The sequence below is a fragment of the Labeo rohita genome, chromosome 9 (assembly GCF_022985175.1).
Source record: "Labeo rohita strain BAU-BD-2019 chromosome 9, IGBB_LRoh.1.0, whole genome shotgun sequence".
In the NCBI taxonomy this organism is placed as follows: Eukaryota; Metazoa; Chordata; class Actinopteri; order Cypriniformes; family Cyprinidae; genus Labeo; species Labeo rohita.
Window position 1 is genome coordinate 20901234 of NC_066877.1, and position 13504 is coordinate 20914737.

The following is a 13504-nucleotide window of genomic DNA, read 5'->3' on the forward strand; positions in this document are numbered from 1 at the left end:
CTTTGAAATCAAGTATTTACTCAATGGCCTTTGTTTCTTGTTTTGCTGATATTCTGTAATTATCTTTCTTGTATTTATGTATAGTGTGTGTATTGTAAATATATTCAGAGCTTTTTTTTTCTTTTTATTTTTGGGTTTTACTGTAAAGTTGTGATATTTTACCCTACTACACTTCAAAGGGATTCCCTTCCCATTGGATTCTGTTGGAAGATGTCACGTCCCAATCATTTTAGAGGTTAAAAAGTGTTTCAGCTTTATTTTGCTTCTCCAGAAGTTGTCTAAATATTCTGTGCTTTTTGCTATTCTCTGTATTTTCTTTTCTTTTCTTTTTTCCAGAAGATTGAGCTGTGAATTGAAATTGAGGTTACACATTATACTTGTTTGATAATCTAATCGGAGGCATGGAAGTTAATAAACTTGCATTTTGTATGGAACATATTGGCATAAAGTCATGTATTTACATTTACTTGTTTAGCATTTTTGCCCTGTGGATTCCCATGAGAATTTTAATGTTTTCTTTTTTTCTTTTTTTTTTTTTTTTTTTTTTTTGGATTTGAGTAACATAACATGCTAGTTCCTACTAAAGCTACCATATAAATTTTATTTTATTTTATTTTTGGTAATGTAGTTAATCAAACATTAAATTGATCAAAAGTGACATTAAAGGCAATTATAATGTTTTAAATGCATTTATAAAATCATGGTTTTCACAGAAATATTAAGCAGCACAACTGTTTTCAACATTGATAATAGAAATAACATTTTCTTAAGCACCAAATCAGAATTTTACAAATCGCATGACACTAAACAGTAAAGTAATGGCCATCACAGGAATAAAATGCATTATAAAAAAATATTAAAATAAAAGACAGTTATTTGAAATTGTAGTATTATTTCACAATATAACTAATTTGTTCAAATAAATACAGCCTTGTACAGACTGTAACTTTAAAATCTCAATTTATCCACACCTCAGGGCCTTTATAAGAAATAAAACTTTTGAGTCAGATGAACAACATATAAATAGAATTACTACATTTTTTTGTGTTGCATGAAACATTCCATTGAAATTGCTTTCAGTGTGATTTTTGTGGGAATAACTCGATAGTTTTCCCTTAAGGGTATGAGCAACATCACAGCGATCCTAGAAGTGCTTTCAGTAAATGGCATTCACTAAAGAGGATCACAGCTGAGCTACTGTTTGATCCATACTCTCATCTGCAAAGATCATCTAAATGTCAGGTCAAATAGTGAATTAAACTATTGTTCCTTTCCATGAAAGAAAATAAATGAGTTCCCTATTGACACAAGGCTTTTCAAAGAAACATGAAGGCATTGACTTCACGATAACAATCTTCCTCAGAGACAAAGCAGCTCTGCTGATTCCGAGCATGTTTAACAAGCATTATATAACACAGAGTCTTAAAGTTACTAGTCGGCGATCACTAATAATCAAATAACATCAGTCTGTTTGGCCAGCGAGTCGGCGCAATACAGTAAAGCCCCTTTTACGCCGCACGTTGATTCCGGAAAATTGCCGGAGAGCCTTCTGTGTGAACGCAAACATGTTCCGGGATTGATTGAACGGTTTTTGAATACACAGATTTTCCGTGTATTTTCTGTGCTTAGCATGCTAACCTTGCTGAAAAGAGGCCAGACAGATAAAGCTCACACCATAAGCTGGACAATACGTCCTCAAAAGTGGCGATTGTCTTATATCTTACGTAAAAATTGTACTTTTATTTGATAAATACTACAAATCCAATACCTTTCCATCTTAGTATTTGTCAGCATACATACTTGTGAAGTTACAGTACAGTATCTGTTATCTCCACACATATAATCCTAGAGAGAAAGTTTCTTGTAAAGAAATGTAACAGTATAACAACATAGTCTATTCAGTTGGTGTTTCTGGTGTATTTGTTCCTGTGTGGGCCTAACTGTTATGTATTTCTGGACAATAGCATAAGTGAATTGCTCATGTTCAGAATGGGTCGCTTATGTAAGAACTGATTCATAAAATAATATACACCCTAGTGATGAAAAGAATGCATTGTGAAAATGTCAGGTTATTTTTTTTAATGACTGAGGCCTTTCTGCTGTTACTCAGTGATTTGTATACAGGCGCGATAATTATAGTATCAATTTAATTGGGTGTTGCCGCTCAACACCATCAACTTTTAACTCTGTGATTTTAACTCTGACAGGCCGTATTAGCAACTGTAACCACACCTCCATTTATTCACCTAATCACATGTGAGCCAGGATGACTGGACACTCCAGTTCAACCCGACAGACTAAGACTTTAAAGATCTGCCTCCATATTATGTGTAATAACAGTAATGATGTACATATTTAACAGTAACTGTACTCATCTAAGTGCTGCAAATTAGAGTGATTAATGGGTGTGTTTAACATTCTAATCTTAAGCAGTTTGAACCTTTAATTACAGCAATTTGAGTTTTTCTCTTTCGGTTTTGGTCACCGAATCAAGAACTTCTAGAGCTATATGTTCTTCCTCCCTCTCTAAAACACATAAACACCGTGGATCCTCGCATTACATTACCTCAGATAAAAACCAACTCCATATGTCCCCAATCTATTTTACTTCCATCTCAGGAACAACATCAGCTTGTCATCTGTAACGATTCCCTTCTGTTACACATTTGCAATCTCTGAAAAATAAGGCGGAAAACATTTTTATCACTGTAATGGAAAATAAGAGGTTTTATGAGGCCACACATACAGATGTAACACACACCATAAGCCAAACCAACTAATGTAAACAATCAGCTGCCACATTGTTCCACATAATGCGGCCATTTAGAGCACTAGTAGTTTGAACAAACCACTTCCCAGTAACCCGGTGCATGTAAGCCTTGAGTTACATTTTATAAAATGGAAATTAAAAAAAAATAAATACACGTCATATGTACATTTAAAGCTATCATTTATCCCAAACAAATGCATAGTAAGGAAAAATAAACAACTATGGAAGTAATCGATATCCGACCTGTCGTCTTGCCAGGAAAAATACAGCATTTGTACCACTTATTGCATTTCAGTAAAACACAGGGATTAACATAAAGGAGTTCGATCAGTCCTCAGATTGTGCTCTTTTTGCCTACGTCAAGTGAATCCTCTTCAAACATATCATAGTTTGGATTTCATCCAACTCTTTGGTGTTCTGAAGCTACATTTAATTTTCTAATTACCTGGCGGCTCCCGCACAAATTTCTGAAGCTCTGTTTCTTATCAAGTGCTGCTTTTGTAAGACGTTAATTCATTGTGATTCAGCATTTGTGGCTCACATTCTTGGAGTTTGCTTCTACAACCACGACTACAGCTCATTTTATGATTTACCTTGTGATACAAGTACGAGTAGTCATTTACGGGAATATTCTGGGTTCAATAAAAGTTGATAATCCTTGTGGCATAATGTTGATTACCACAAAAATTAATTGCAGTAGGTATAGCCACAATAACATGTCAACTTGTATTAAACCTGGAATATTGCTTTGAAGAAGATTAAAACTGCCCACAAGTTGTTGAACGTTGTACATTTTACGTGGCACCTCAATTCTACAAGGTAAAAAAGGCACATTAAAAGTAGTTACGTCATAAATGATGACCTTAAAGTATGCAGACAAACAAAGAAACAAACAAACATGTCAAAAGAATGTCCCATCTGGCAAATGAGCCAAGTTCTCATCAATTAGCTGGTTTTATGACCACAGGAGCCGTACCGACGGCAGGGTTTGGTCCTGTTGTACCTGATGAACTGCCAAAACCCAAGATTAACCAACACACCCAAATCCTAATTAGTATCATCAGCAGAGGTCCTGATAGCCCTCCTGCGGCACCGTCAGAACAACGAGAGCAGGCGGCTCTAGTTCTGGTGTCTTTTCATGTGGAGGGCCAGGTGGTCCGATCGGGAGAAGCAACGGCTACATACGGCGCACTGGAAAGGTTTGGCCCCCGTGTGCTTCCTGAAGTGGCGCGTTAGCTCGTCAGAACGGGCGAATCGCCAGTCGCACCCCTCCCATGAGCACTTGTATGGCTTTTCGCCTGCAATAAAACACAGGCCAATACAGGTTTAGGGGAGAACACCACAACAACATAATGAGAGAAAACGGCATGTACTGCATACAGGGTTCGTACAGATACTGTAAAACGAAATTCCAGGACTTTTCAAGCACTACTTTTTGGATTTTCAAGCACTTCAGAGATCTCACTTATCAAACAATGTCTTATCTTTCAAATTCTAAAAAAAGATAAACAGATTCACAAACCCGCTCCAAAGTTCCGATCTAAATCAAATGATTCGCGATCCGCACTTCGAAGTTCCGCTCTGAAGCAAAGATTCACGACTCCGTTTCAAAGTTCCGATCTAAATCATATGATTCACGATCTGCGCTTCGAAGTTCCGAGCTGCAGCAAAAATTCACAAACCCACTCCGAAATTCCAATCTAAATCAAATGATTTATGATCCACGCTACGAAGTTCCGATCTGAAGCAACATATTTATGAACCCGCTCCAAAGTTCCGATCTAAATCAAATGATTTGTGATCCGCGCTCTGAAGTTCCGATGTGAAGAAAAAGATTCACGAACCCGCTCCGAAGTTCTGATCTAAATCAAATAATTTGCAATCAGATTCACGAACCCATTCTGATCTAAATGAAATAATTTGCAATGTGTGCTCCGAAGTTCCGATCTGAAGTAAAAGATTAACAAACCCGCACTGAAGTTCAGATCTGCTCTCCAAAGTTACGATCTGAAGTAAAAGATTAACAAACCCGCTCTGAAGTTCCGATCTAAATCAAATGATTTGCGATCTGCGCTCTGAAGTCCTGATCTGAATAATGATTTGCGAACCATCATTTCAGATCAGGACTCATTTATTCACAAATCATTTATTCACAGAATGATTTACAACCCCACTCTGAAGTCCCGATCTGAATCAAATGAATCGCGATCCGATTTGAGCGCTTCGAAACAGTGAATCAATTTGCAACACAACGGTTTAACTGATTCGGAATTTCAAACAGCTCCTTGAAAATCATGAAAAGCGATGCCGAAGTTCGAAAATGAATGGCTCTTTTAATTTGATCTGGTTTTTGCTAGTAAATCGCTTGAAATAAATGATCAAAGTTTTAATTAATTGGAGTGGTTTTAGTGTAAATGACTTGAATCACTTAACTGATTTGATTAATCTGTTTCTCTTTTCACGTCTTCATCCATGTTTACACGACACTGTCAGTACTACTACTGGTTTAGCTCACTAGTTTTATGACATTAACTGAAATAAGCAGAAAAAGTATGCTGCTTTTTGAAATTGTGTGAATTTTGCATGAAAGATATGTGCTTATTGACAAAAATTAACACTTATTTTATAGGTAGATTGCGTTTCAATAATTCAAGCACTTTCGAGCACACTCAAGTACCCCTTCAGGAATATTATTATTTTTACGAGTTTTCCAGGTCTTAAATTTCTTCTTCAAGCACTTTAAGCACCTTGTACAAACCCTGTGCATAATAATGGCAAGAAAAGGTCTTTCTATAGAGTCACACTCAGGCTGCATGCAATAAAAAAGTCTGGTACACAAACAAATGACAAATCTGGTTCTTTTTAGTGAATCAAATAAATGGAGCACAACCACTGTAGTACCTTTCATGACCAAATGACCCTTATGAGCCAGTGCTTTTAATGAATCATTCAAAATGACTCAGAATCAGTCTTATGGATCTTTCATTGATTGAACTCACCATTTCTGTGACTGGCTACTGAATCAACATCAGTTTATCATTACTTTCAGCATTGGAATAGATGACATTAAAAAAAGCATCAATAATAAATACGGATGTATAATACTTTATATAAGAATGTTTCACAAATAAATACAGATGATGTCAGTTGGTAAAAATAAGTTTTGGTTGTGTTGATTAGTATATCTGTTAAATAAATAGCAGTTGAACTGCATAGTTTGGGTTTGTTTAGAAGGCTCCTTGTATAATTTTCAACATTTGCTGAGAGAAAATTTGTGGACATAATGGACATTGTAACTGTTATATGTCTGAAATGACTCAAAATCTGTCATCTCTACTTCTATTTTTTGACATTTGATGACAGGTGAACAACTTGTGTGATATTGCTTATTAAATGTCTTACCTGTGTGAGTACGTAAATGGGCCTTCAAATGTGAGGACTTGGTGTAGACCTTCTTACATCCTGACGTATAAGAAGACAATAAATGTTAATATATATCATAATTTTGAACATTAAGGCTCATATCTATTATATAAACATTACAGGGATAGTATTAATATAGATTTCTTCAACTTAATTTCGTTCTAAACCTGCATGACCTTCTGTCCTCTGAGAAACACAAAAGCAGATATTTTGAAAAATGTCTGTTTTTTGTCCATAAATAAAGTCAAAGAGGTTCTTTGTGTCACGTAGGTTTGGAACAACTCAAGGGTGAGGAAATTATCATTTCGGGGTGAACTACCCTTTGAACTAACATTCTAGCTAGCTCTGACTTGTCCAGTGGCCTCAAATACAATGTCAAAAGGTTTCACCATTGTGTCCTAAGCCTCTTAGTCAGTCAAAGTCCAACCTAAAGACCGGTAATTGCCCAAAGTTTAGTCATGTCAGTCCACAATATCAATTCAACAATATCTATTAAATCACCTGAATAGCTATTTAAGCCTGTACTGCGTCATACGGACTATGTGGAAAAAGCTGCAGATTCCTTTTAAGGCCTTGAATATTTTGTCAAATAAAGTGTCACGTACTGTACTAAAGCATCTAGATGCCAAATTCAGTCTCACCTGGTACATCACAGTGATGTATTCTCCTCTTGTCTAGGTCTGGATTGTTTCTGCGGTTGTATTGGGCAGGTGCTGCTTGTGTTTGGACAGAAATAGCTGGTCCAGGGGTAAGACCTGCCATTTTAGATGCCATGCTGGCAGCATATGATGGAGGAGGCGATAAGTTCTGTATGAGTTCTTTCCTTCTATCTGGGCTGCCTGGTTCTGAGTTTGGAGGAGAGGGTGGTAAATATGCCGCCCTCTTCTGAGGATGCTGAGCAAACTGGGCAGTTAGCGAATATCCACTGCTGCTCATATTACAAAGCGGTCGTTCCGCAATATGGCTGGGTTGCGGATGAATGGCGTTATACGTTGGCATCGGAGGGCATGCGGCATTGTGGGAATCTGTGCCACCAGGCACATTAGGCTCGAGCTCTGAATTCAACAGCTGAAACAGCGGAACGTCTGGGAATTCGAGGGATGGCGTCTCTTGCTTCACGTAAACATTGCTACCTGTTTCTGCAGCTGGGCTGTAGAGGTTTGTGTACTCTGGGTGCGTCATGGTGGGCGCAACCGAGCCGTGGCAACTGGAGTAGTTGAAAGACGAATGTAGAGGTTCTGTCTTTATCTGCGGCGCCGCAGACCTCACAGGTCTGCACATGCCGGTCCGTAGATAGGTGACGTCCGGTAAAAAAACATTCATGTTTATGCTGTATGGAGTGCCTTGGTCCATCGTCAGGGAATTCTCTTGACAAAACTTCTTGTGGTCTGACAACGTGTGAAACTGAGGCGGCAGGTACCCATCCATATCTCTTTTGATCTGAGGAACAGAAAAAATGGGTTTCATTCACCACAAAAGCATACATGAACAGAAACAACAATAACGTAGCAAAAATCAAGCTTTCGCTGATTGTCCCTGTCAGCAACTAATCGTACCCAAAATCATAAATATTTCAGTTTTACCAGTATATGATTCTTTTTAGGGCACAAACTGTGTTCATCACAGTTCAGGACGGTTGCTCAGTGATGGTTTTGGAACTGTGTGGGCTCTTATGGTTCCATTAGCATGAAACTCTATAGTCATTAGTCACATGGGATTTACCACTCAGCTGATTGGTTTAAAACATTGCATATTTTCACCCAAGCAACTGTCATTGACATGGCAATGCTAATGAATAGCTTTCTTCACTTATTATATTTACCTCTTTGGCATAAATCCTTTAAGCCTTTTTAATAAACAATGCACATATTTCTGAGAATTACAAGACAAGTTTGTTGGAATGCATCTCCAACCTGACTTTTTCGCCCATTGTGTTCCCATGTATACACACACACACTTATAAACTCAAAGATCAACTTAAACTTAAATTTCTGGCATTTTCAAGTCAGCTTGTGTGCATCTCTAAATACACAGGCTTGTTGCTACCTTACACCGAAGAAGGAACCCTCATGCAAGCTCTCTCTCTCTCTCTCTCTCTCTCTGTCTCTGCCATCCATAAACTAGGAAATACTCCATCTGAATTTAGAGCCTACAGCTGCTCTGCTGTTATGGAGTTTTCAGATTAAGGTCAGTGCAGAGTTCAGCACAATTCATCCAGCATGCTTCACATATATAACGTACTAGACAGAGAACACCAATAGAAAACATTAGTGTAAAATATAAGCTTTGCAGCGATTATGTTATGTTTTAGATCAAAAGCATAAATAACACAGGCGTTTCGGAAAGCTTGCCACCCAGCACTGTTTACCAATGTAACATGCGATTACAGATTCACTCTACCAGAATGTGATGCTTTGATGGAGTGTCATTAAATCCACTGTAATCGTCCTCTCTCAATGCCTCGCTCAGTTCTTAGAGGTGTTTTATTCTAGCCGTGGATCCTGCTCAACAAAGCGTTGCCCATAACCGCATGTCCTCCGCTGAAATAAGCTGGAGATCACGTCATTCAATATGCCGCAAATGAGAACGACACGACAGCCAGCCAGAGATGTCAAGCGCTTTACGCGTTTGACAAGACAAATTACGCAACTGCCTCGTTTCAATGCCTCAAAACGGGGCGGGGCTTTGTCATCATACATTTAATAATTCACCCAAACAGGTTTTCAGGATCTGTAATAGTCTTGTAAAGAAAGAAAAAACGTGGTGATGCACTGTAAAGGAAATAAACAAATAAAAATAAAAATATTATTATATATGATTAAAATTGGCTGCTGTGATTAACAAAACTTTAATATGCAAATACAGATATTTTGGTGTTGCATATCTTTAGTGGTGAATATGCCATTAAATCATATAATTTTACACACCATCCTATTTTAGCTTTTAAAAATGTTTGTTACTGTGAAACTCAAAATTCATCAAAACTGACTTCATTTCATAGCATTTTTTTTAGCAGCTGTGAAAAAAATATAAAGACAGTGTCCCACATACAAACACAAAACACCATAATAACATCCTTGAATAATTCAGTGAGCATTAACTAGAAAATAAAACACTATAGACAAAAACATAATAAGAAACGGTAACACTTTACAATAAGGTTCATTAGTTAACATTAGTTAACCTGAACTAAGAATAAAAATACTTCTACAGAATTTATTAATCTTAGTTAATCAGCAGTTAGTCAGCAGTTACTAATGCATTATTAAAACCACAAGTTGTGTTTGTTAACATTGGTTAACGCACATGCGGACTAACATGAACAAACAATTAACATTATTAAAGATTAATAATTAGTGTAATAAATGGATTGTTTATTGTTCGTTCATGTTAGTTAATACATTAACAAAACTTTAAATAAATACATTAACTTTTTAAAGAAAAATCCAGACAAATGTGATGATCTGCACAGGGATTCTCCCCCTGGGATAAGGTGGAAAAATAGTGCATTTGTACATTTTTGGTAATTTATACTTTTTTTTTTTTTTTTTAATTTTCCAGTAGATGTATGTATATTGTATAAATACCATTTTATGTGGTATATATGTTACAGTACAACAATAAATAACATGCTTTTAGAATTTCTATATTATTCGTCCATTAAAATGAATACATTTTTATATTATAAATAAAGTGAGATTAAACATCTAAATTGTTGGTTACAAAAATGTTTAAGCTAAATGAATGGCAATATCATCTTAATATTATTTAATCATAACAGAACTTGAAGGTAATCAGTCTGGATAAACCACACAACTAAAACTTTTTTTTTTCTTTTTGTATTTGACTGATAAGACCCTTATTCCATGTAAATACAGTATGGAATTCCATGGAATGGGTTAATCCACATTTATGCCCTCTCTCCTCTTCTCTCTCTTTCTCTCTTTCTCCCTTGGGCCATATGTGCTGGTATGCAAAACGGCTTGACTGCACTGCAGCTGCCTGTGTGGATTGCGTGTTCTATGCCAACATGCTAGGAGAAGTGTTGAAGTAGGCAAAGTTGCTGCCAGGGACAAATATCAGGAATGTTTTGATTAAAATAGCACACGATCATAAACGATCACTTGGAATGCCTTGGTAGGCTGATTTGTGGACAAATTTGATGTCACTTAAGGAGAATTTAGTTCATAAAACCTGTTACGCTGTAAAAATGTCAAAAAATTTCAAATTTACAGTTAAAGGGAGTCAAACAGGCATGAATGATTGTGGCAGGATGATTCCATGCTCTAGTTAAGTATGTAGAAAACATTAATCCTATCCGTCAAAATGTTCCTGATTAGTAAAATTCTGCCTGAAAGTTTCATTTTACAATGAAAGGAAATCAATGTTACAATACGTGAAACATACAGTATGTGTTAGCATGACAAATGAATTGTGAACTCGAAATAAAGGCCGTTCCCATCATTCATATGTGAACCTGCATTGTCCTGCTTTACAGAAGTATTTGAAAACCAAACACAGGTATATTAAGAAAACAAAGACACACGTTGGACAGGTTTGAAGATTTGTTATGGAGCTGGACAAACCACTGAAACTGGAACAATGTGATGGACCTCTGATGTTTGTCTTTGTGAGGTTAGACTTTCTAAAAATTGCTAGTTATTTACATTGGCAGCATTATCAGATAATACTTCTGTCTGTAAAGGCATAGTTCACTAAAAAATGAACATTTCGTCATCATTTATATGTATGTATGTATATGTATGTATGTCTATGGAGTCCAGTTTTGTTTTGGACCCCATTGACTTTCATTGTATGGACAAAAAAGTTCCCTATAATGGTTTGACTGTGGTAGGCATATGCTGCCATATAACAGACTTTCATAAAATACTGCTTGTGATATTGAGGAGCATAAACAAATATGCAAAAACCTGATTTTTCATTTATTTCATTGATGTCATGAAGTCTATTTGTGACAACATGCACCAACATTTTGTTTTGGCATGTCTATGCCACATTGCCAAATGTTAAATCAGGATCCACTGAATCTAGTTATGCAGTGAATGCGCATCAAAGGCGAGTATTTTCTGTTGCTCATTAGAGAATTTAAGGATCATAGCAGCCAGAGAGCATCTGTTGATGTTGGCACACGGACATCCGCATATGAATGCAAGTAATTCATGTTGCATGTCATTAAAAACTCAGGATATGCCGACAATTGGATGCCAGGCTTTAGAAAATGCAAAGCATGTGAGTGAGCATCTACTGTACATGAACTAATAAGGTGAAACTCACATGAGTAAAAACTGTTTACCACAGATGAATTGTGAATTCTTATTGTCTATCATTTGCAGGTCATAGTAAATGCCATGTATAATGCAAATGGATTCTATTTTAAAACAATATTGCATATATACAGCATGATGGTGAAAGCATTTGCATTAAGTGGTCAAGTTATTTCAAGCTCTACAACAAATATTGATGCACAAGGAAAGATGTTTAATCCTGAAATTCAAATCAATATTTTTCTTTGTTTTCTCAAAAGGATTGTTTTGATCACCATGTTCAAAAAGCAGGTTATAATGTCAAGTTGTAGTTTTAAAGGGTGTGGTGTGTCAGGAAACCCACATTGTCAGTGGGATTATGGGTGGCTTATTGAAAGAGCTTTTTAAGATAATTTTTAATGCTTGATGGCACTGAAAAAGACCTATTTAATCCATGTGAGTATTTGTGTTCATGTGACGTGAACTAGCACACAGAAAAAACAGATAGAGAGAGATATGTGTAAATTACCTTTGGTTTTATTGATGAATATGGGCGTCTTCGGGATTTCTAATCATGGGAAATGTAGATTAGACATGTACAAACTGTTAGAAGCAAAAAGCAGAGCACCACTGAGACATCTAGACATTATTGTAATTTGGTTTTGTTCTTGTTACGTTTTAAATATGAACATATTGGACATATGGATTTAACAGCAGTTATGTAGGCATATGAGAGAAAAAAAAAAACACGGAATAGCAAACAAATATCAAAGCTGTTTTTTAAAAGATGACGGCTCAACAGAAGTATCAAAGTCATCAGAGGTTCAGCATGTACTCTCAGTGCAATTTACAACAAAAGCTGGTTGCGTGTTAATGACTAAAAGGAGTGAGAGTCAATCTTAGGCTTTTGATGAGGAGATTTGTATGATTATATATAAACACTGTCAACCTAACTTGTCTGGCAGGAGATATCAATCATAGGTTACTCTCAGGCTCACGTTTGGCTGAGCTACATTAGAGAAAACGTGAAACAAATCTGAAAACTCTCACATTAGCTGGCTCATCATCTTTTGTCTGGTTATAAAGTGTAGGGTCACCAAATGCATCAATAACAGTCACATTTAACCACCAATTAATTCTGTCAACACAATTATATTATGGAGTGATAACTATATGAAAATACCGGTAGACTGTTTTACCAACCAGCATTTATCAGATTAGAAATTATGAGCGGGTAGACATTTCTGTTTAAAACTGTAAGCCATAGCAAATGCATGAAACTTCAGCCAAATTTTTGTATGAAAGTGTGGCTGCCATCATTTATGGATCTTTGATCTTTCAAATTCACCAATCCTAGCTGTAGAAAACAATAATTAAGAAGCAGTTTAAGCCAAATTATGATAATTTGAAAGTAATAAAAAAGCAATCATGTGAAAATTATTTTTGGGTTTCCCACAGCCAGATTATTCATAAAACCTATACATGACTATTCATGTCTTCCCCTCTTGTTGCTTTTCCACCAAAATAATGTTACTTCTTAGAGAATAATGTCATAGCAATGCTACATTGCTGCATTTTAACACTTCGGGTTCCGTCGTCCTGAAGTCAGTGGGTTTTTTAAATGAGTTTTATTTTAAAAAGATGAATTTAGGTCTGTGATTAACACAAGCTGAAAATATTTTCACGTTTTATTCTTTGGCATAAAATACATCATTAATACCACCTTCCCATTTTTTTTCCTCAAGTTTTCCTCAAGTGACTAAATATGACAACAGAGGTTGTCATGGACATTAAACATCATCATCATGAACATCTAAACCTCTTTACTGCTTTCACAGCCTCATTGTGTTTATAACCACATTCTTGCAAACTCTTTTAACTCTGTCTTTTAAATCAAGACTGAAAGTGTTGTGGGAAGCCCCCAGGTGAAAAAATTGCACTGCCATAATATACCTAAATTGCTTTATTTTCATGCACTAATTTTGTACTTAATATGCTTAAAATTATTCTTTAGTACTTCTTAAGATCATCATTTATAAGATCATCT

General features: G+C 36.1%; 1 protein-coding gene across 1 annotated transcript; it reads right to left on the reverse strand.

Moving 5' to 3' along the window:
* Positions 1–680: 680 nt before the first annotated feature.
* On the reverse strand, positions 681–8829 carry klf5b (Kruppel-like factor 5b). Its single transcript, XM_051118827.1, has 4 exons — positions 8594–8829; positions 6835–7633; positions 6173–6232; positions 681–4068 (listed from the first exon to the last, which is right to left on the reverse strand). Exons 2-4 carry the CDS (start codon positions 7619–7621, stop codon positions 3890–3892), a joined length of 1026 nt encoding a protein of 341 aa, XP_050974784.1. The 5' UTR covers positions 7622–7633; positions 8594–8829; the 3' UTR covers positions 681–3889.
* Positions 8830–13504: the final 4675 nt, after the last annotated feature.

Bases quoted from the DNA above. Each gene is read 5' to 3' on its own strand.
- klf5b (XM_051118827.1), bottom strand. From the start codon at position 7,621: ATGGATGGGTACCTGCCGCCTCAGTTTCACACGTTGTCAGACCACAAG. The intron at 6,233-6,834 runs GTGAGACTGAAT...CTTATACGTCAG, and splicing joins ACATCACTGTGATGTACCAG to GATGTAAGAAGGTCTACACC. The intron at 4,069-6,172 runs GTAAGACATTTA...GTTTTATTGCAG, and splicing joins CCATTTACGTACTCACACAG to GCGAAAAGCCATACAAGTGC.